The sequence below is a fragment of the Anneissia japonica genome, unplaced genomic scaffold (genome assembly GCF_011630105.1).
Source record: "Anneissia japonica isolate Jap-2015-1 unplaced genomic scaffold, ASM1163010v1 scaffold287716_len795978_cov209, whole genome shotgun sequence".
NCBI lineage: Eukaryota > Metazoa > Echinodermata > Crinoidea > Comatulida > Comatulidae > Anneissia > Anneissia japonica.
This window is the reverse complement of record NW_022756589.1, coordinates 171,762-196,917: the sequence shown is the minus strand read 5'-3', so window position 1 is coordinate 196,917 and position 25,156 is coordinate 171,762. Positions and strand designations below refer to the sequence as shown.

The 25,156-nt window shown below is 34.6% G+C and overlaps 1 protein-coding gene across 2 annotated transcripts; it reads right to left on the bottom strand.

Moving 5' to 3' along the window:
* On the bottom strand, positions 1-23,490 carry LOC117124235 (leucine-rich repeat protein SHOC-2-like). Of its 2 annotated transcripts, none has more exons than XM_033270385.1 (17): positions 23,444-23,490; positions 19,603-20,091; positions 14,118-14,204; positions 13,577-13,606; positions 12,703-12,888; positions 11,983-12,078; positions 10,991-11,111; positions 10,715-10,823; positions 10,257-10,350; positions 9,697-9,801; positions 8,783-8,897; positions 8,281-8,405; positions 7,394-7,481; positions 5,358-5,427; positions 4,833-4,900; positions 3,622-3,791; positions 1-2,900 (listed from the first exon to the last, which is right to left on the bottom strand). In XM_033270385.1, the coding sequence occupies exons 2-17, from the start codon at positions 19,741-19,743 to the stop codon at positions 2,856-2,858; spliced, it is 1,650 nt and encodes a 549-aa protein (XP_033126276.1). In that variant the 5' UTR covers positions 19,744-20,091; positions 23,444-23,490; the 3' UTR covers positions 1-2,855. The 2 variants fall into 2 exon arrangements, with proteins under 2 accessions (XP_033126276.1, XP_033126277.1); XM_033270386.1 differs by lacking the exon at positions 23,444-23,490 and adding an exon at positions 23,184-23,380.
* Between the last annotated feature and the right edge of the window lie 1,666 nt (positions 23,491-25,156).

Sequence of the window (25,156 nt, the reverse complement as noted above, 5' to 3'; positions counted from 1 at the left end):
GCGAACATGCGCGTTTGTAGGACAACATGTATGCTTGTCGGACAAGCGCATGTTTCTGGCCATGTTGTGATTGGTCAGTTGTTGAGTTTGATTGACAGTCAATTCAGGTCCATTAATAATAAATGGACCTGAATTGAGGACTGTTCATCATCTTTTGATTGTTATTAATTCACCATAGTATGTCCACTTCTTATAAACTCAGAAATACATCTTGCTTCAAAATACTACAATACCCATAAAAGTATATACTAAATTCTGAATCGAAGCCAAATTAATCTAACAATTTTAAGTATACATTGCTTAAACATACTGTGCAAACACAATTGTTTCCAATTCAGCAGAATGAGTAATTTGACGAGAACTATGCCGCCGATCTTAAGCTAGGTAATCCTCAGATTTCAATCCAAAATACAAATACTAAAGACATATGAATAACAAATTATTGAAGTTGGTAAACATTTCCTTAATCCTGGTAAATAATATAATACAATTTTATGGCATATAGTGATCATAGATGAATACATTAATATAAAAGAAATAGGACAGCAATGTACTTGTGCCGAGTGACTGTACATGCAAAACACTGATGCACAAAGAAAAACCATAATTGCAGAAATGGAGCGTTGATGAATTTTCCAAGCACCAATGAACTTGCAAAGTATTGTCAAGCAACAAACATTGGTGCACTAGTAAATTATAAATGCATATGCAAAGCATTGATGAGTAGTATTTTGAGGTATTAATGCATTTTCAGAGAATCAAGGCACTAGCATATGCAGAGTACCAATGAGCTTGTGAAATATTGATACATTTGAAGAGCACTGGTGCACTAACAAAGTATCACAGTATATGCAAAGCATTGATGAGCTTGCAAAACATTAATATATTTGAGGAACACTGATGCACTAGCAAAGCATCCATGCACATGCAAATCATGAAATGCATATGCAAAACATTGATGCACTTGCAAAGCATTGATGAACTTGCAAAGCATTGACACATTTGGAGAGCACTGATCTAACTAGCAAAGCATCAATGTATATGCAAATTATAAATGCATATGCAAAGCATTGATGAACTTGCAAAGCATTGACACATTTGGAGAGCACTGATCTAACTAGCAAAGCATCAATGTATATGCAAATTATAAATGCATATGCAAAGAATTGATGAACTTGCAAAGCATTAAAACAGGAATTTCAAAGAAAAAAGATACGTTGTTAGTTTTAGCTTTGTCTAATCCAAATAGTGCTATAGTATGCCTATTAATTTATATTCCAGAATATCAAAGGAAATAAAAGGTTTGTTGCTCCCTCTAAGGAGGGCCACAGAGCAATCTCTTTTGCATAAAAATAAAGAAAAAAACATTCCTGTTGCAAAAACTAAAAGATACATGAAAAGAAACAAACACAATATATACATGTGACTGGTGTCAAAAGCAATACTTTCTTCTATGAGAAGAAAGTAAAGAAATAAGAAGGCATTTAAGCACCATATAATTTAAACTTTCAACCAATCCATCAAACTGAAATTACAGCACAAGTAAACATTAGACAAAGGAAGTTTACGATGGAATCTATTGAATTAAGTTAATGTGTTATAGCGTCCTCTGTTTTCTTCTAAGTATGGTTCAAATTAAATTTGGATACTTTTTAATAGAAATTTTACATTCTCTTTTAATTGTTTCATTACTTATCCTGGTGGTTAAGGTTACTATGTAAATATCAAGACATTTGGTTCTACTTTCCCAATGAGTATTGCATACTTAAAATCAGGTTATATGGCTGCATTCTATCAACAATGACATTAATAATTTCATACGGTATGACACAATAAAATGTCCAATGGAATGCCACAACAGAGGAGCAAATTTACAATGGCATTTCTACAAGAACATAAAATATTGAGGAATAAGTATTTAATTCAGACAACAATGTTCTTTTAACGGATAAAAAAACTTTGAAGATATGTTTATAATTTGCAGAGACTTGAATCGCAATGGTATATTAAAGATATCACCAAATAGAACAATTCCAGAGGGTATCCAGGGTAACTGGACAGAAACTGTGGTTTGAAACTATGTTAAGTCTAGTCCACTGTGTTAGATGTAAACAAAATTTTCACCAAGTTGCAACAGCCTCGATCTGAAGAATCTAACTTAGTATACACATTTAGAAACCAGATGAAATTATTTGAACACTAATGCAATACTAGGTTAGCAAATACTGGGAAACTTGCCCAAAATGAACCTGGTAATACAGGGTAAAATGCTAGCTAAAATGCTTACTTCATGCATAACACGTACCGAGCTTAGTGGTTCCACCAGTATAGACCTGTTCATCAATGTTTACCTATTACCAAGTTAGTGAATATCTGATGGACTTAGCCTAGGTGAATTGGACCTAGAGGTTTAATGTGGTTTCCAACAATGGGAGTACAACAAATCTGTTACTGTATTACTGTACCTCATCGGTGGTATATTAAATTTGTTCACCCTTGTGGTGTGAACTGTGAGGTCACTATTGGTGGAGGTGTCAATTAAACAACAGGTAGCGGAAAACCATCTGTAAATTTGGGAAAAGGGTACACGTACCACAGAGATAGACAAACATGCTCACACACTAATGCTTATTTTGGGAATCAAATCAATCAGAAACATAGATTTGGACCTTAGTGTGTATTATATATAACCAACTATTTTGTTCTATCTTTATTTATGTGTGTATTTTTTAAGTACAACCACTTGAGTAGCAAGCTGGGCAGATTGCACATAGATATAGGTCTGTGTGTAGACAATACTTCTATCTACATATTACAGCACCATTCCATGATATCTAAACACAGTTGTCAGATCTCTATACACTCCCCATTTGCTTGTACGGTCCATGCAATCGGAGAAACTGTAAGAAAGACCAAAAATTCTAATTTCACTAAAGATAAAACACTATAATATTATGCAGTACAGTATAATCTTCTTCTGTATCTTCAATATCATTATTTTTTTAAAGTATTTTCAATATTAATTCTTTTTGTATTTTCAATGTTAAATGGCCTATTCTATTATGTACATTCAATATATTACATTTGTTTTTATGTATCTATAGTATTGAAAGTTCTTAATGTTCCCAATGGCAAATAATCTTTTATGTATCTTTAATATTAAATGTCTTTATTGCATCTTCAGTAATAATGGTCTTCTTATCTACCTTCAAATAATAATAATAATATTCATTTTTAAAATGTTGTATCGTTAATGGACACGACACGATTTATCGTCATGTAAAGTCTTATGTCATTGTCAGAATATTTAACATCATTAATATTCTACTAGACTGTCCAAGAGGAAGACTTATGTTGACACATTGCATCTGTGTTTAACTCACGCAGACATGACACATTGGGCTGAATCATGCAGTGCTGTCTCAGTTGGTCTAAAGCTACGTTCACACCAAAGCTCGGATCCAGTCCGTTCAAAAAACATAACAGCTCACGATTATTTGACTGGGCTCCGGAACGGATTCAGGCTTGATGTGAACGTAGTTTTAACGTGACAAGTCGTCACTATGCCCTAGCTGACTCTAAAAATGAATAAATACTGGTAAAAAATATCTGAAAACGCACCTGAATAACCAGTGAAGGCCCTCCTGCAACAATATCGCCAGGTATCTGTGTCAAAGGGCAATTCTCAATACTCATGATCTGAAGTGCCATACACAGTGCGAGTTCATACGGCAAGTTATGCAAATTAGGATTATCATTAAGATACAATTCTTCAAGCGTTGATAAGGATCCTAAAAATGAAATGTAAAATTATTGTTGTTGTTTTCCTTCTTGGCAATCAACATAACCATTATGTATTTATACTGGTGGTCATATATGGTAGTTCAATAGCGGTTTGACAAAGGGTCTCACAAATTTAGATGGAACTGATACAAAAAGCAGGTCCAATCATAATCCAGGGGAAAAGCATTGGTGGGTGGATGGATTTATTCGGTGTAAACACCAAGGATAACCCACAAAAGTCTGAAAATAAGACTTATTTACAGTGGGATCTATCCGATGGTGATTGGGCAGTACACCGAGAGGCAATCCCCTACTTTTTTCTGAAGAGTGTACTGCGTTTTTTAAGATGCACATGAGACCAATGACTTAAATGTCTCATCCAAAGGATGGGTCAACTATCATAACTTGTATTTCAGCCCTCCAGCTGAAATAAAAGGAGAGCAATGATGGATTGAACAGGGTATCAACATATCTCTATGGTTCAGCGAGCACACAGTGGCTACTACCAGTTTAGCTGACTGACCTAAGCTGCTCCAGGTGGAAGCACAGGGGTTGAGTTACTGGTGCCTTTTGAAACTAAGCAATTCTGAGCTACTTCTAAGCTGTTCTGAGATGTTTTAGAATGTATTATGCTTAAAGAAGTAAAGTTTTGTTGGTCCAAAATATGTCATGTTCGACAGGGGTCTTGCCCGTCCCACTAAGCCTCCTGCTGGTACTGCCACCGGTTGGAAATTAAAAGCTGATATAAAATTCTGGTATTGAAAGTGGGTTAGAAATTCAGCTATTGAAATTGGGTTTGGAAGTCAGGCATTACAAGTAGGTTAGGAAGCCAGGTAAAGTAGGTTGGGAGGCATATTAAAGCAGTATAATGACTAGTGTAAGCTTAGGCCACAATATAAAGTTTTATTTCATTTCATATATATATTCAACTAAGAAACATAAACATGAAGATGCAAAATCAAACATGGAAAACACATATACACGTTGGACTATGATTGTGGTATGACATTATCACGTCCATACACAGCTGATGGAGCTGTGCAACTTACCTATCTCCTCTGGCAAAGCTGACAAGTTATTTTCGCCAACACCAAGATATTGCAGACTTGACAAGTTTCTGCATAAAAATATACAAAAAAATAAATAATTAAAAATATTCTTGAAAAAATTCCAATGTTTCCTTAATTCTCTGACAGAATAGCATCAAATATATAAAGGTTTAATCTTTATTCATTTGCTTAACATAAATGAAATACGAAATAATTCTACACTTAGTTAGTTAATATAAAGGCTTTGAATATATTAACCATACTTTTCTTATCCATATTCTTATTCATACATATAGTCGTGTTTGCAATCTATTGCCCATACAGACTAACACATTGAATGCCACATCATCCTACCAGGTAACCATTTATACTCTTGGATGAAGAGAGACAAACGTAGCCTTGCCCAGGAACTCAATCAAAATTTCGAGCGGATCCCTGACCTCTAGGTTGAGCAACCGAAGCATAATCGCTGCACCAACTTCTCCCACTGTACTGTATAGCGCAACTGTATATATCTTTACTTACCCTATTGCTGGTGGTAGAGAAGTCAGCCTGTTTGACTGGACCACCAATCTCTTTAATTCCTTCAGATAAGCTAAAGTAGGAAAAAAACAAAGTTATATGAAAATTCACAAGAGCAGCCATAACCATAGTAACTGTTGTCATTAAATCATAGTTATCATTGTCTTCATAAGGTAGAATGCATCAGAGAAAGTGAGCGTTTGCTAGCCGCAGATCCAGTTTTACTGTTATCATAATTATAATTATCATTGTTCTTATCATCTTCCAACTGTTTCATTACTCAGATCACATCATCATATATCCTATACATCAGTATAGGCTTTTATAAAAGGTCATGGGTTCAAGTCTATACAATACAACATATTTTTACCGTATATCACCCCAAGATCAACATTATAACCCATATTTCACTTGCACAACATATAACAAAAAAACTAGTACAAGTACTTTGGAGGCAGACACTTGTAATAAATGCAAGGAACTTATTGGAAAAACTACAGTTAACTGATCACACATCGTAAAGTGGTATCCAGACTATCAGCTTGCATTTGACAAAAACATATGCCATGCCTAAATATGGTCATGATACCATCACAACATGCAGTGGCGCCGAGAAGCCGGGGTAACCGGGGCAAGTGTCCCAGGGCTAGCAGGGGCCTGCGATAACTAGGTAAAAAAATAAAAAGATAAAAAAAATAAATGATAATTATTAACTGTATACATTCATCCAGAATCATTCATTTGTTTTTCCCACAAGAATTGTAAATAAAGCTGGCCGTTTATCGATGAAAGCTAGTAGTTAATCGCTTCTAATTCTTTTAGATGAAATGTTTCATGACTTCTATTACTCTAGAGTTCATATTTACAATGTATCAAATAGTACATTCTTTACGTTATTATAATTATAAAAGGCTTGGAGCACTGACATTGTCAATATACATACAAGTTAGAATATACGAATAGACCTGATAGAGATTCGATTGCCAAATAAATACTGAATTAATATATTAAACCAGTGGCGGATTTAAGGGGAGGCCCAGCCCCCACCCCCTAAATATTTCAAAATTTAACAAAAATGATTAAAAAAAAAATTTTACACAAATTTAAGTCCAAGAGTGCCATTTCTGGCCATCCAGAGGTGCCATAATCATAAATGTTCTTACCTCAGCCCTAACCATGGTTGGGCTGAGGTAGATAGGCCGTCAATGATTGTGAAAGTCCTTCTCTGGGCCCCTTCTAATTAAAATTTCTGTATCCGCCACTGTAAACTTTGATATCTATGTAATGAATCTTTTAAGCATGATTAAATAAAAGGAAGAATAGCTTTTACTTCTCTTGTTTCTGTGCTATATTTTTTTTTATGACCAAGAGTGCCATTTCCAGCTATCCAGAGGTGCCATAATCATAAATTTTCCTCAGCCCCAACCATGGTGGGGATGAGGTAGATACACCATCAATGGTGAAAGTCCTTCTCTGGGCCCCTTCTTATTCAAATTCCTGTATCCGCCACTGGAAACTTTGTTATCTATGTTATGAATCTTTTCAGCATATTTGAATAAAAAGAAGAATAGCTTTTACTTCTCTTGTTTTTGTGCTATATTTTGTTATGACCTGGTGAAATTAGGCAGTCCTCTGATCCGTTTAAAAGGATGTAACTTCCTGGGGGGGAGGCACACTAGGGCTTTGCCCCTCGATCCCGCTCGGGCCCCAGGCGGCCCTCAGACCCCCAACCAATGGGCCTGGGCAGCGAAGATGCCCCGGGGCCCGCGGCTGCTCTCGGCGGCCCTGCCTGACAACATGACCATAAATAGCCACATCATGACTATATATGGGCATACAACAGTTTTTTTTTCAAAGAAAGTTTGATAGTGTGCACTGAGCTTAAAGCCCTGTCCACACTATCAAATTTCATTTGACAAAAACACATAACATGCCTAAATATGGTCATGATGACATCACATCATGACTATATATGGGCATACAACATTTTTTTGTCAAAGAAAATTTGATAGTGTGGACAGTGCTTAACATTAACTTACATATTTCGGCAGGTAGATATTCCAATTTATTCTCTTCCAGGTCAAGAACAGTCAACTTTGATAACTTTCCAATTGTTCGAGGCAATCTCTAAACATAACAACAACATTGAAAAGGATTACAGTATTGGATTGGATTGGATTTATTCGGTGTAAACACCAAGGATAGCCCACGAAAGTCTAGAAAAAGACTTGTTTCCAGTGGGGTCCTTCTGGTGGTGATTGGACATTACACCGGGAGACAATCCCCCTACTGTTTTCCGAAGAGTGTACTGTGTTCTTTAACGTGCACATGGGCCATAAATGCACACAGGACCAAATCTATTGCACCGAGGTGTTGTGTAGATCGTGACCTATCCTCCTTAGGGCCGAAAGACTCTAGGGAAGAAGATGTGTATAAGAGACAGGGGACCTAGAGATCTCCACGGTTCAGCGCACACACAGTGGCTACCACCAGATTAGCCGACTGAGCTAAGCTGCTCTCTCAAACAACATTTAACTTTTCAAATGTTCGAGGCAATATCTAAACATCAGAAATATTGAAAAGGATTATAGTAAACAATTCATGAGAATTTCCCGATGTAAGATTGAATAATTCACTGTATTTTTTTTTTATTAGAGGATGCAGGGCAAAGATTTAACCCTATAGAAAGGCCCTGCAAACGATGGGCCTGATCTTGGGCGCGATAGCCAACCTGCATTTAAGGCTGGAACATATGAACCATCTCTTACAGCCTGCCCAAAATGCAAGCTAAGGTATCTAAGCCTGGCCACAAGTGGACAGTGAGAGGCTCGAACTCCCAACCACGAGTTTAAAATCCAGCAACTGCTGCACCAACCGTCTCCCTCACATTAAGTTAAAACTATAATACTTCAGTTTATATACTAACCTTTAGTAAATTGTTACTAAGGATGAGCACTTCTAAGGATTGAAGTTTGTCAACATCGTCCGGGATCAAACTTATTTGATTGGTTCCCAAATTCAACTCTACCATTGTCACCCAACTGTCAATATCTACAAAAAACACATTTCACAAATGTTTTGTAATTACATTATTCATCTTCATTAGATATTATTGACCTTGTACTGGAAAAATAACCATGGTAAAAAAAACACAACAAAGGTCTATGTCAGCAAGCTCAACCAATTTGATTATAAACTGTACCCCAAAAACCAAATCAAGTTGAAAATATGGTCTATAAAAAACAACTGAAACAGCAAGATACATTCCCTGACAATGTCATGCTAACAAGTTTTTTTTTTTCAATTATTTGGCATTTACAAATCAAATTTATTAAAAACCTTGTTTAAAAAACTACCATTATTTTTTCATGGTGGCTGAGAAGGGCAAATTTATAAAAATAAACTTATCACAGTATACATGTACTTACCTAGGGGTAGAGCTGTTAGTTGATTATCTTTCATATTGAGTTTTGTCAAGTTCTTTGCCTTACTAAAGATCTTGTATGGAATCTTGTTTATCTGATTATGTTCCATGTTAACAGACTAAACAAACAAATAATTACATTAGTAAACTCTCTGAATCTAACATTTCATTCCTATTAAGCCAGTTTTCCACTAGGTGAATTTATTCGCGCGAATCAAAGTCGGTTCACTTCCTAAACTCTGATTGGTTGCACATTTTTTCGCTTAGCAAAAACTTTGATAGACATGTGAATACGCATGAAACGACGCTTACGATTTGCGCGAATAAATTTCATCTAGTCGAAAACAGGCTATAGGAGGCTAGTATTAAAAAATTATGGTCCACAATTAGTACATAATATATACAAATATTGACTGCTCATGAGGGGAATGGTGAAATCTATTGCACCGAGGTGTTGTGTAGATCGTGACCTATCCTCCTTAGGGCCGAAAGACTCTAGGGAAGATAGGCTATGGTCTCCACAACATCGAGGGGCTATAGATTTCACTGTTTCCCCAACCTAGAGCAGTCACTATTTATTCTATATACCTCCTACATAGATTCTATGAGGCCTAAAAAAGTAATGAAAAGAGTACCCACCAAGTAGGCCTGGCTTTAATACTTCCTAGGCCTAGGTGATCAAAGGGCTAATCTCCCTCAGCGTCGTAGAGGTTGCGTCCTCTTTAACGTATGTGCGTGTAATAATTTGCATAGTAACCATGTTATAGGTGGGGGCCTAGAGATTACACATCTCGACAGGGCAAAAAAGTACTATCACACCCAACCTACGTCATAGGAGTGATGGTTGAAGTTATTGCCCGCTTCTTAACCAATCAGATGCCTAGAATCTATGTATGCTATAATAGTGTATATACTTACATTGGCGGTTGCAAATTGAGCAGGGCCTCCTACCGGGTAGGAGCAGAAGTTGTTTCGAGCTAAGCACACGGAACTCATTCGACCCAGACTAGAAAGTAAGTCCTCCTGCAGCAATAAATAAAACATACATGATCAAACCAGAATTGAATCAAGTTATAGTGTAAAGAAAACCTTTGTTTACAAAATGTTTTTCCTCTATATTATACTACAGTACTTGCAATATTATGTATAAAACTGGCAACTTAATAAACACAGTTAATTGGAGTTAAGCCTGCAGGCATTGTAAATTAAATTCATTAATTTTAGGAGAAATATCTCAATACTTTCATATTTAAGCATTTTAGCTTGTAAATAATAATAATAATAACAATAATAATAATAATAATAATACATACATACATACATACATACACACAATGAAATTACAAAGACCATAAGCCCCCAGGATTGAACAACAAGCAGCATAAAGCTCCTAGCTAAAACTCTGCATATTACAAAATATTTCAAATTTAAACACCATTATCATTGTCATCCATTTGAATTTGACAAGGTGTACATACCGGAAGTGATGAAACGTTGTTGTTTTCAATGTTGAATTCATCTAGTTCAGAACATTTGCTCAGTGACCTTGGGATTCCTGTTAGACGATTGTACCTGTTAAAAAAATTATAAATATTTCTTTACATGCAAACATATGATCACTGATCAATGTGTGTGCACATATGGCAAATTTATTACTGTATTACAGCTAGAAACAAATAGTTTCTGTAGCGACATCTAGATAGAGTGAAATAGTGATGGTTATTTCATGGTGATAATGATGATGTAATAATGATGATCATGTAATGCAATGATCATGGTGATGATGATGATGATGAAGATTTTTAAATGTTATTATATTCATTTATGCAATTGAATGTTTCGTTTGTAAGGAAGGTAATACTGATGAAGATGACTGACAAACATGATGTGGATGATAGCAAGGACATAGTGCTCATGGTCCGGTTGCATTGCTTACCTTAAGCCAAGTCTGCTAAGAGACTTGAGGTTGCCTAGGCTGTCTGGTATGTCCAGCAATTCATTATGCTGGAAATCTAATGATGTTAACTGGACACAGTTGCCAATTTCTATTAAAGGAAGGCACACAACATTTAAAGTACATGATAAGCAAACATTCCATATTAATCTAAGGTAAATTTTTCTTTCCTAATAATCAACGACATTCTCATTAATTTAAGGAAAAATTAATTTAATTATTCCTATTATCAATTAAAATTGCCAAATATCCACTTACCATCTGGTAAATGCTCAACTTGGTTGTGTGACAGGTCAAAGTTTGTGAGATGAACTAACTGACCTATGCCCTTTGGCAATTCACGAATCTTATTATCTCTTAAGTTGAGAATTGTCAACCTCTGTGAGAAAAAGAAATTAAAGAATTGGTTTGTAAAGCAAAGAATTTAAAGGGGAAAAATTGATCAATCAAACTATAAATTACTCAATAGTAATTGATTCAAGTATGTGATCATATCGTAGAAATGGTTGGCGCATCGGTTGTGGGTTTGAAACTCTCGATGTCTAGTGCGATTATGAGTTGAATTGATGAGCGGCAGCCTTTTTATAGGCTACGTCACATGATAATCGGCGATACGCTGCCGCGCGCTGTGCATATAGGTACTGTAGACTATCGCTGGGCATAAGTTGTGAACGCCGGCAACACACTAACATTCGTTCATGTAAGTTTTCTATAAGTAAACAAAACGTTCTATATACATCCAATACATTAAGAATTCGCTATGAATGCGGCCAAATTTGAAAAAAATCATTGATAGTCCAGCGTATGCCAGCGTTTTAGAGAAATTATGATACATTTGGCATATGCTGACTAAATCGTCAAGGTGTGACAGGGCCATAACTAGAACTACTGTAAATTTGTAATTAGTATTTTTCTAAAGTAAAATTTTTTGAACAGATATATTGTATGAGTTGTTAACATATTAAATGTTTGAAAGCAACACAACATTTTTTTTACTTCTAACTAGTTCTTATATGTTTGAAAGTGACATGCCCCTGATTTATTCTAACTAGTTATTAATTTTGAAGCAACACATCTTTAATTTTAATTTTATTTCTTTTTCTAACTCAGTAATATGATTAAAATGTAGGTAACTAGTTATTATTATTGCCTTAAATTACTGATTTACTCCAACTAGTTATTACTTTTGAATCAACATACACCTAAATTACGCATTTGTTTTTCTAGTTATTATTTTTGAAGCAACATACCCTTAAATTACTGATTTCTTCTTCTAACACAGTAATACGATTAAAACGTAGGTACAGATTTGTAAGAGATGTCAATTGATATACCACCGCTGGAATCTAGAAAGAAAATTGAGAACAAAATTCATGGTAGAAGATCTTTTATATGTTACTGTTGTTTAAGCCAACACAGAACCAGGACACTGCTCTTTTATAATAACAATAAAAAATAAATAAAAACAATAATAATGGTAATGGCGGTGTAATAATAATATTTATTGTTTGAAGGTTTGCATGGCGAAGTATAATATATAATTAATGCTTGCGGTACACCACGTAGATAGTTCTGAAAAGAACTGTTGTTGTTGGTTGAGAATATCTCGACGTTTCGGTTGACTTGCTTCAACCGTCTTCAGGAGAAACATTATTCTCCTGAAGAACCAACAACAACAGTTCTTTTCAGAACTATCTACGTGGTGTACCGCAAGCATTAATTATAAAACAATAACAATATTGTATAACAACAAAAATAATTTGTAAACATATTACAAAAATTGGTATTGAAGTGGTAAGAATTTATAACAAGTGAAAACAATTGGGGTTTTAATGGGTAACAGCTTTAAACACAAGTTCAAAATCTTTATATAAAAAAAAAGATAATTCCCATTATTATAATATGTACAATTGCCTGATTGTACTGATTACAAAAATAAAGTGCTATTTGAAAAAACCTGCACGCCTTACTTCTTTCAGCTTGTTGTGTCTTAAGTCGAGGACCTCCAGGCTGCCAAGCTTGTAGAGTGACTGTGGCAAGGATGTCATCCAGTTTTCGTTAAGAGCCAAGATCTTGAGGTTGCAAAGGTTGCCAACCTCTGCAGGAAGATTGGGCAATTTGTTTCCATAGAGATAAAGCTCTGTCAACTGTGTCAGCTGGAGAATAGAAAAAAGAAAAATGTGTTGCTAATTTGCAATTCAATTGCAAATATACATGAGTACTGAATTGTAATTGTCACAGATGATGAGAACTGGCTTTCTCTAAACAGGTCTGCTATAACAATAAAGGCTTGCATCCTGTTCATAAAATGCATCGTTCTTTTTGTCTTATGTATACCGTTTGGTAGCATTGTTTAAAATTTAAAAAAACCATTACCAACAATATCAGTGAGAAAAGAATAAAAACAAATAATTTTCAATATTTGCTTATAATCAATGGTCAACCAATTAGGAATTCAAGAAGAATTTCTCGTACTATGTAGAGACCCTGATCTACATCCAATACTAATATTTGGTAAGGCCCTATTTACAATTATGAGTCCCGCCCTGGACTATAAACGAGCCAGCCTGGGAATGCTTCCGAACTGGCAACAGACTGCCACTGAGCAGGCATCGGTTCTAACACTTAAGATTATCTATGTTGCTATGTTATGGTGCCTTTTGAGATAACATCGTTGTCTACTTACATACATAAAATCTCATGACATTGTAGCAGTGGAGCTCTCTTTGTCAACAGAACAAAAATCCTACTTTTTTGACAGGATTTCAACCAAAATATATTTTATAGTATTACAAGTGTATTTTCTTTCTTATAGAAAACATCTAATAATTAAATGTACCCTACCTCTTTTACAGAAACAGGAAGTGAAGTAAGCTGAAAAAAAGAAAAAAAAATTATAATTTTTCATTCAAATACTTTGGTGAAATTGCTCAATTTTTCTATTCCTTGTGTACAGAAACACAACGTATACAACACATCAAACTGTAGAACTTTCACTAGAGGTACAATAAGATGGTTTTGTCACATGTTATTCAGGCCAGTGCAGGGTTAGAGCTATGTGTACGTTGTGGAAAGTTTAAGGAAAACATCTTTTATCCCTTGACACCATCATACCAAATCAGATTGAACAATGTTCTGCCTCAATCAAAAATAAAATGATAATTTTACAGATTGTTCACATATATATTTTTGTTACTGTTATTTTTTGGTATGCAAGTTTTTTAAGGACCTTAGCAGAATTATGTTTTAACCCAGTATACATAGTTTCGTTATCGTGGGCCGTGTATTCAGTATATTTGACCCTAGTGGGTGTTTTTGACTTGTTTCAGCAGACACTGGCACAAGATGGCATTTGTAGTAATGAAAGAAATGAATATGAACTTACACCGGCTTTGCTAAGGTCCAACCTTTTATCATCACGTTCCTTACACAGCTGAAAGGCCTCCTTACACTTCAGCGATTCACTTTTGCTCTGTAAGCCAGAATAAAAATAATTACAATTTATTATTCCACACAAACAAGGGGTGCAATCGCTGGCCATTTTCTGTGGGACAATCTACTGAAAGAGTATTGACAGCCTCTAATTGCAAAATTGCAAAGATGGTGATAAACTATTAGACAACAGTGACATCGCTAGTTATTGTAAAGCCCTTTATTTTCCCAATTTAAAAAATTTGAAATATATCCAGGTAAGTATTCACGAAATAGACTAAAATATTTTGCTTCCTTTATTTTTGCGATTTTACAATTGAGGGACTATCTGAAGTATACTAGCTATAGCTGACAAAACCAGTGACAAAACTATCATTCAGAATTTCGCGCACCCTTAATTTTAGCAATCGTCGTTTTATCATGAAAATCGTGAAAAATTAAGGGTGCACAAAAATACAGTGCTTTACAGTATATATTGCAAGATAAAGATTGCAAGAATAAATGGGGCTTGCCATTTCAAAACTGGTATCAATGATCAAAACAAGAACATTTACTTTTTAATACATGCATCTTCTCCACATAAGCTTTTTGGAATCAACTATTGCCATGCAGTTAAAGTATGAGTGAAAGCATTACGTCCTCTATGTACATTTAGCGACAGTATGGTACGAAGGTGAAAAATTATGTGAAAAATTCCTGTTTAGGGATTGTTTCTGATAAACTGCTGGCCTTTTCTATTAATAATAATAATATTTAGCATTCTTTTATATGCAGTTGGGCATCTCAGTATGCTTATGTGGAGATGATGAAATAATAACAAAAAGAATATATGAATATTAAATAGTACTAATAATGAGCATACAATATTGTTAGACAGTCGTATAAACACATAGTTATCAATCAAACCTCAGAATGAGTAATTATGTTGAAATCATGTACAGGGGGAAGCAGGGCCGCCCGTCGGGGAGAAAAACCACAATTCGTCAGGAAGAAAGCAAATTCATACTGTATGTATTTTCTACATATTAGTAGACTCCAAAATTGATTAAATAAGCCTTTGAAACCCCTAATTAAATTGTCATATTATTTCGGGGGCTTCGGCCCCCTGGAGCACATTTGAGAGACTGAGCGATGCCCGACCACACCCACTTTTTTTGTCACAGACCTCACCACCCCTCACGTCAGGCAAATCCTGTTGCAACCCCTGATCATGTATCAGGTTGCAAAGTGAATGATGTAATAAAGTGAAAAAGGTACACAAGCCACCTTTATTACAATAATACAGAGTAAATGAGTGACCCTTGAATCAGATCTGAAGCACACGACGTGTCATCTATCTCAAATTTGATGAGTGTACAGTAATAATTAAAGTTAAAATAAAAAATAATTTGTTACAATCATGGTAACTCTCTGGTTACTTGTATCGAGCATATGAAAACATTGTATTATGTACAGTATTATTTGGGAAGAGTGTAAATTAACAGCTATGATACAGTTTAACCTCCCTGTGCGACCACCTCCTGTATAAGCGATCACCTCCCTTAACATGCACTCTCATATGGTCCTGTTTGTTCTCTCTATCTAATCAGTGTATTTGATACCACTCTAGCCACCACCTCTCGTACTCTCGTAAGCGACTACGACCACTTTCTGACTTCTGGATTTTTCTTATGATTTACCTCCCTTAAGGGACCACCTTAAAAGTTCCACCTTAATTTTTTGACAACAAATACTGTATAATCTTTTGTACAGTAAAGCTGCCTTTAAGTTTGAATGCAATAATAAATACAGTATTATTTATCAGCATACACTGTACAGTGTGGTTATTGTACGAATACCCAGAAGCTAAACAATAGGAAATAGATTATCACCATTTGTCCAGCCTTATTCTTCCAATTAAATAAAAAACTGCAATTTGAGTGACTATTTCCTTAAGATATATGATAGTATTTCAAATTCCATAATATTTTTAGAACAAATTCATCAATTTGTTTACTAGTTAGTTTTACTCTTGGAGTTCTACTGTACATCTACTATATACCTTCAGTTGTAACCTGTCCTAAATATAGAGGATATTCAAAAATACTTTGTAAGGGGGGACAAGAAGTGGTGAAGGGCAAAAGTGAGGTAACCTAAAGCTAAGTTTTTTTTTGAAAAAAAAATATATTAAGAAGTCTTACAGTACAAATATTAAAATTTATATCCACACAGTATTTGATTATATACTGTATAGATTAGTGTACATGCAATGTTGTAGGCTTACATACCCAAACCCTCAGCCAAACATTTATGCTCAATACTTAATAAACTTAATTCTTTGTTCAGATGTTTAAAGTTAAAGGTTGGAATGTTGTGATTTACTGTCATGTGAAGAACTGCCTTCCCTGTTGGGTATCTCTCATACAAAACTATCTGTAGCAAACAATCAGACTGTATTCAAATCTGAATCTGAGTCCTGAATGGTATTTGACTTGAAGCAACTTTCTCGGTGGTGTCGGTGTCGCATCTTATCATATTTACTATCAAATGTTTTTTTTGTTTTTTTTAACCCTGCAATACACTAACGCATTGCTTTGCTTTTTAAGATTTAAAATTTAGGGTAGAGGTACGTAAGTCACTAAAATACTTTACAATTTTATTTAATATAAATTATGGAACAAGGAAACTTGAAAAATTCAATCACATGGAATGTACTGTATTTCCAGGTTGGATACCCTGGAAAAAGTAATTCTTTTCCTTTGGATCAATCTTTCCAATCAATCAACCAGTACACATTTCCTCGTATTGTATATATTTGAGCAAACATTATCAAAGCATTGATCAATACATGAAAACAAAACAAAACTTCTGAAATATTCACTCAAGTACTAATACAGTATTCGTAGAACAGATGATGTACAGTGAGAACAAACAATTTGCAGCTACCAAAATGTTGGTATTAATATACAGTACATTATAAATTGTATGGCAATAAAAGGTATTCAGCAAGTTTGCTCATAATACATGTATGCAGATTTTTTTTTCTGTATTATTGTAAGCAGAACATTTTCATAGGTGATCATTGAAACAAGGGCTTTTGTTGATTCTAGAACCCTTCCAAACAGCCCTTAAAAACTAAACAAGGAAACTACAGATTCTACAAGTACTTTAACAGTGTAGGTTTTCAGACTGGTCTGTACTGCATGATTCATTCATATGCCTTCCTCTTTCAATACTAATACCTGTAATTCTATGTACAAAGGTATACAAAATGTAAATACACCTGTACTGGTTCTTTCATGCAATATATTATTTTAATTGGCGGGAGAGCATTTTACTCCGCAAAATGAATTTTTGCAATGTATGTTTAAAAAGGGTTTCCTTGTTAAATTTTAAGCTCTGTCAACACTGTTTAATATGAAACTACAGTAGGCCTACTGCCATTTGCTCATGACATGTCTCATCCAACACTTATACCGTAATGTGTACGTAGAGCACTGGCATGCAAAGTGTGGCCCAACAGTAATTTAATTGTGGCCTACCAAAATGAATTTAAAAACCTAAGTGTGCGGTCTGACAACCATCTTTGGCTAGAAAAAACCTTGTTTTTTGCGGCCTGACACCGATTACCTGCAAAATGTAATACAGTACAGTATATTAAAACTGAGCATACCAGTTAGCAGAATAGAAGCTTTTTAACCCTGTACAACATAAAGTTAAATTATTGTGGATACATTGGTTTCTAGTTGTAATGGTAATACATGCTCCATCTAAAAGCAAATTTATTATACAGTACTAGTTCTAATAAAATTTTGCAAAATTTGCACGCATTCAAATATTATATTTATACAATGACTAGATTGAAAATCATAGGATGTCTTATTTGTATAGGTCCCTGAAATACTTAATATCCTGTTTGATGACTAAAAGGTAGGTGAGGGATTAAGCCTGATCTCTCACAAACCTCCAGAATATCACCTGATGAAAACCTGAAATTACTGTATCTACCAGAAAGCAAAAACTGTATAGCATAATAACATCACAATAATACCTACATGTTAATTAGTTACAAATTGAAACATTGGACAAGCTGGGTTGCCAATTAAACTATTTGTCCAGACTATCAAATTTGATTTAGACAAAAACATGTTATATGACTAAAATATGTTCATGATAACCATATAGGCACATCATGACTATATACGTGCATACAACAGTGTTTTGGCTCAGAAAATATGATAGGCTAAACAAAGCATGAATGCAAAACCTCAGAAAAGAGTATTAAATTTGTTTAGATATTCCTAGCTGGCTACAAAAATGAATTCTTGCTGCTAAACTCATCGCAGTTAGCACTCTTTAGACATCGAGTCCATAAAGTTGGCAGAACTATCTTTATTATTTATTATTTTATTTTACTTTTTTTATCATGAAATAGCAATAATATTTGAATCTAAGTGCCAGTGCATTTTTAAGTATTAAAATCTCAATTAATTCTACAATTTCACAGAATACAGTGCTTGTACTATTTATTATATTAGCCATAACAGTTCAACACTGTACATTCAGGGGGAAATATAACACAGTACATTAGCAGGGAACCTCTCCTGTGTGTGTTTCATACATGACTACGCTATCAGAACAAGTCAAGGGACCCTCAAATTATGCTCTTATCTGGATTATGCCATTTCTTTGTTGACCTTCTGTTGAACTTGTTACACCATTTATCAACAATTAGGTGTTATGCATGTATCACTACTACTTGCCTGCGTTACAATGCTTAGGACATAAGTCAATTCTTTCAACAACAAAAAAAGCTAATCTATTATTTAATATCATTTTGGAAAATGATAATTAATCGATACCTTTCATTTGAGTTTGTTAATTTTTATAAACATCATGAAATATTAATTTTGCTGAGATTTACCAATTTCATTGTTTATAAAAACTTTATTTTTTTAAAATATACTGTAATTCCTTCATTCTTTCATTTTGCCCAATGAAAAAACTTCGTACACTACAAATGAAAAAACCTGCAGATAAAAAAGGTTATTGCTCAGAACATTTTTGAATACCAAAAGATGTATTACAAGTAGAAACGAAGACAAGATGGAGAAAATTGGGAAGAAAAAAATGGGGAGAAGATAAACGGAAAGAAATAAAATGGGAAGAGGTGGAATAGGATCGAGAAGGATATAAGAGAAGGGAATGGAAATCTGAAGGCCAAATTACACAGTATCGTACGACTCAGCTTGACGCGATTTGATATCGCGTCGAGTCTGTGTGAGTTAAACGCGATGGTTTGCTTCAGGGGCAGTCATATTGTAGAATATCAAACATGCTTAATATTTCTCACAACGACTTAAGACCGTCCCCGACGATGAATCACGTGGGGCTGTGTTGTACAACACTGTCTGAGTTGGCCCTAAGAAAGCTGACATTAAAATACAGTATTCACAAACCTGTTCTGGTGCCTTCTTTTTTGGAATTTTGGTAGGCTTTACAGTTCCATCCGACATTATAATAGTTACAACATCCTTTTTAGGGATTTCTGCAGTTGTCAGTTTACTCATTGCTTTTAGGTCTTGGTCAAGGGTACTCATGTTTGCTTTTTTTTATTAACTTTGTTATTAAACAAAATGAAAATCCAGATGGGAAAAAACTTCCTCGGTTGTGTTTATGACTCAACTTCGATTTCTGTAAAGATGCTTTTTCCTTTGCCACCCTCTTTTTATCACCAGATTTTTCTTCACTCCTGTATCAGATGATTTAATAAGCCATTTTCAGTAAAGCTTTGCCAAACCCTTATTGTCTTTAAGAGCAATAATATAAAGACTAGTATTAAATTTCTTGCTATAATCACTCCAATGAAAGAATGTTTGGCTGGCAGGCTAAATATATGTCTTGCTCAATACTTCATCAATGTATGCATCTCATCCTCTAGTTTCACACTGAAAAAAACAAAAGAAAATCATCTTTATGCTTCTCAACAAAGCTGAATGACACATCCACATCCACTGAAAAGCTGTATCATTATCTGTTTGTTTGTAATAAATTTTTAACTACTGTACTGTAGGCTTGGTGTAAACATTATATTTTCTCCTCGACTTCTGGTGGCCTACTCACCTAATCAGCACTTAATTACTTATATTTTATACATTATTAAAACTTCATAAACGCAACACTCAGCAATGAACTATTTTCCCACCCTTTAGATATTGTAGCTAATTTCCCAACTTAACACACATCTGTAAACTACTAGCACCCTTGTGAAATATTATTGAATAAAATATAACTTTGGCGATTATGGGACATGCGTGCATTTCTCCTGTCCGTGTACTTGAATGACACGTTGTGATTGGTCAGCTGATTGATTGACACTCTAAAGAGGTCAACTACAGGATGGATTGATTAAATTGATCTTGCATACTAAATCCAATGAAACTAGAGTCCTGACTACATGAATTATTTTGATAAAACTAAAATATGAACTGTACCAAAAAGAACCTACTAGAGTAATGTAATCTGTCTGCAAAGCATTCTTATTCTGGCAGGTGAAATCACCTAAGCCACATGGTAACTTTAGAAGCGAATCATGCACAGGAAAAATAACCAGAATGAAAAGTTAAGTGGCGGTATTGTGCCAAATGAAACCGTCATCACACATTTTGTGCATGGTCTAATACTGTAGGTCGAATTCAATACACTCGTCAACATTTGAGTGCGTGTACCAAAGAATGAACATTGAACCGCTATTTTTCGTTTGCAGTTAGTAATCAGAGAGTAATTTAATGGTTTGGTAAAACATAAGATACTAAAAACACATGATAGTAGAATTCTTGCATAGCAAAAGTGAAGCAGAAATACATCTTCACTTCTACACATCACAAGACTTCCCGGTACCCGTCTCCTTTCCGGCCTCATTTAATGAGGCGCCGCGTACTGTACGACTGGGGATAACTTTTTGCATTAGTATACGCACCATGCATTTTGGTGATAAAGTTTATTTCTGTGGAGAGTTCCATCTTGTGTTTCTAGTACCTTTGGTAAACCTGTACAGTACTGCATAATAGCCATTATAACCTATGTCTACAGGTAGAGGGTAAAAATTAATCAATGCAGATAAAGGCTTTCATCTGAATTTGAGGTAGTTACTAACCAGGAGAAGAGAAGGTCAATACTATACAAATAGACTGTGAACCTCCTGTCCTTTTGGTTTGTGTTGAATGAAGTGCACCCTCACTAATCATCATACAAATACTGTAGCAATGAAGACCTGTTTTACCAGCATACCCTGTACTCTACCCTGCAATAATCACAATCACAGCTCCATTCAAAATTTCCTTTTAAGGTTACTAATTGTGGAATCAGTTTTATTAATATAAAACTGTAATTTTATATACCAGCACCACGGTGTATTAGAGTACAGAAATATCAAATTTCTGTTTTACTATTATTAATACTCTATAGTGTTCAACTATTCTTGGAAGTCACATGGTTCATTCTCAAATAATAAAAGAATATACACAATCGCCCAAATGTCTGCAGCATGACTGAGGGTAAGCAAACTTACTGTTTGCTGTATCACAAAAGCCAAGTTCATTGAACTAAGTCCACCAGCCTTTGCCAGGCACTCATGCATTGTTGTACAGTTAGCTGTATAACCTTGAAACCTTGAGATTATGATAACTATTATTACATTTGCTGATTTCACCATTTCTATTTATTCAACTCTTTGTCCTTTTTAAATTTTTTGTTTATTTTAATATCATATTATTAACATCTATTAACATACCAGGAATTCTGTTTTATTTTGTTGGAAATTTGAGAGTTTTGATAGATTAAATTACAGATAAAGGTTGAGTGAAGAAGTCCATTCACATTTTAAATTCATATGTGAAATGGAATAGTAAATTCAATTTACATTCCCTAAATGTTGCTGCAATGGACTAAATTCAACCAACTAAATGGACAATTCAACCAAATAATTTTGAATTTTAATATATGTTATCACACATGACTTTTATATATATATCACAAGATTTATTTTCTGTCAGTTTTCTCTCTGTACAAGATTGTCTAATAATCAAGCACGTACAGTGAGGCACACATATCCTGCAAACATTCCAACCCCCGAAACTAAAAATTTGGGAGATAGGCTGGTGAAGGGTGCCCCAATCCCAAAATGTTGGAATAGAGCAACTATCATGTGTGTTTTTTTCCAGATAGCCTTTGAACACTGACATAAAGATCAACACACAAAGAAATACAAAATTATGCAAAAGTAAGACCTTTGGGGGTTTTAAGAGTTGTTTTTTAAATTTTTGGACAATTTGTCAAAATTCTGAAAAGGGGATATTGCATAACACTTTTGGAAGGTCCCACAACAAAATCAGGAGGGTTGTACAGTTAGCATCTGCTCCTGGCTTCATTACTACAGTATGCGTGGCTTCAAGTTTCTCAGATGTTTTCTAGATAAACAAGACAAATTGGGAGGGTATAGTGGGGAGAACTTCACCAATATAAGCCAACTACAGTGAGAGCAATAATCTACCAAACAAATGAAATATTATTATTCATAAACCACTCTAGACATGCCTACATAAAATATAAAGCAATTGTAGATGTTGTTGACAAAAGGTTAGAACACTCCCTCTCTTGTATCACTCCCTCTCTTGTGTCATAGCCACCATTGATGGTGAGTTATTTCACCTATCTTGGCAAAAATTGTTTAATAAAAAAAGAGATAATTTAATTAAAAATAAATTTATAACTCAATACGGAATGCATCAATAAATTACAACCAACACAACAATATGCAACAAAACAAAATAGGACAGAAGACGAATTCCGAAACCACGAATACATTCTCACACAACGACCTTGTCTTGCTTAGGTGCACACAACTGTTTACAGTCTATGTGTATGTATTGTAAACTACTGTAAGTTATCTAGTAGGTACATTAGTACCCTATGACATAAAAAAGTACAAATCTGTTAAAATATCAATGAAAATTATTTCTATGGTGAAATTTAACGAGACCTCGGTACGATCTTTGCTTGAGATTAGTGCATACAGCATCTCGTCGTGTATTAGAGCAACGACGACTGGACAGTGCGAGAACAAATCGAATTCTGATGATTGAGCAACAAGAGTTTTGCCTCAAAAGTAGATTCTGACGAAAAATGCAACATTAGCTATAGCTCAGCATGCAACTGTAGATATCAATGATTACGGACAACTTAACAGATTGTGCAAAATAATGCAATTTATGCAAACACTTGACAATTTATATCCATTACCTTATATTTAGCAGAAGCGTATCTCAGCCCTTTTTTGTGTGTACTAGAGCCTAGACAAGGTTAAAATTGTTGCCAGACTAACACCAATATTTTACCCAATTTATTTCACGATCATTAACGGTTGAATTAGAATCGGATTCGGTTTGAACCAAAATTACCGGGCAGACTCTAGTTTCACTCGCTTGTTTTGTTTTTCCCCCTAGTTGAGCATAGACATAGAATAAACATATAGTGTCTGTCAATGTTGTATTCGTCGATTTTATACATTTAATAATGTAAAAATAATGAGAAGACGATGTAAACGTTCAATCATATCATGCAGCCTCAGTTTAGCGCATACAGTAATGTAAAATACCTATGTGCTTTAATACAGCTGCAGGGATTGGGATAAATTATTTAAAGTTTCACCTAATAAAAAAAAAGTAAATAAATGAGTATCAACTATATAAATATTATTAACTTGATTTATTTCAAGTTATGAATAATTTTAAAATACAGTTAAAATATTCCTTTATTATACATCCACTGGTGTGAGACGCTTCAAATTAAATACAAAAAAATACAAATATAACAAATATGCATAGGGCCTAGTAACAGAATTAGAACCAGTTCACAAGATAGCAAAATGTAATAAAAAAACATGTATGTATGTATGTATGTATGTATGTATGTATGTATGTATGTATGTATGTATGTATGTATGTATGTATGTATGTATGTATGTATGTATGTATGTATGTATGTATGTATGTATGTATGTATGGGTGTATGTATGTATGTATGTATGTATGTATGTATGTATGTATGTATGTATGTATGTATGTATGGGGCAGCTGATTCTCAATGAGTTATAGTAAAATTTTGCTTAAGCTGCCCCTGACCATAATTTTTGTTGTACTGTACCTTTTTTAAATGTGTATAGGTCGAATAAATAAATAAATAAATAAATGTAGTTTATATCAGGCCCGTAACTATGATTTATCCGTGAGTTTCCTGTGGCAAGCAGAGGGACACAGTCAGGGTAAAATTTAATGGGGGCGGGAGGGAGTAACTTGATTGGGGATGGGTCAAGCCCTACGGTGCAGCGAGACTATAGGCTGGGCCCACGATAAGGGCCCCCGGTCGGGGTCCCAAATTGCGTTATTTTACGTGGTAAAAGATAGAATCGACAGTTTTCACCAGGTATAAAAAAAAAATAAAACAAATCATCCTGAACGCAATGTGATAGAGAAAAATGGTCATGGAAGTCCGATGAAGGCCTATTTTTACCATTGTAACAAAATGTTTTTTATTTCAAATTTACCGTAATTATTACTGTACGATTTCGAGATACTGATAGATGACACGGCGTGTGCGCCGGGTCTAAGGTAAGTGTCAATCAAGATACTCTGTAATCATAATAAAAGGAGGGTGGCCATGGCTTAAATTTCATTTATTATATATTTTTTTCACATTACCACCGATCATTTACTACTCAGTAATCGGGATTTTTTAAAATTATGAGGAGGCCAGGACCCTTGTCCCCTTCTGGCTGCATTATAGGGGCCTAATATAACGCACAAATATAGAGCATTTTGCAAAAGCCTCAATAACAACCAATGAGGTTTATAATAAGAAAAAAGAAAAGATTAAAAACATAAGGAGTAAAATCTAAAATAAAACTATCATTTTGTAAGAAGTACTCTCACAGCAGACCTATGCCTACTTGAAAAT

Coding starts and splice junctions, on each gene's coding strand:
- LOC117124235 (XM_033270385.1), bottom strand. CDS start 19,743: ATGAGTACCCTTGACCAAGACCTAAAAGCAATGAGTAAACTGACAACT. Junction 10,351..10,714: donor CTTAGCAGACTTGGCTTAAG/GTAAGCAATGCA, acceptor TTTTTTTAACAG/GTACAATCGTCTAACAGGAA. Junction 3,792..4,832: donor AGCTTTGCCAGAGGAGATAG/GTAAGTTGCACA, acceptor TTTCATTTTTAG/GATCCTTATCAACGCTTGAA.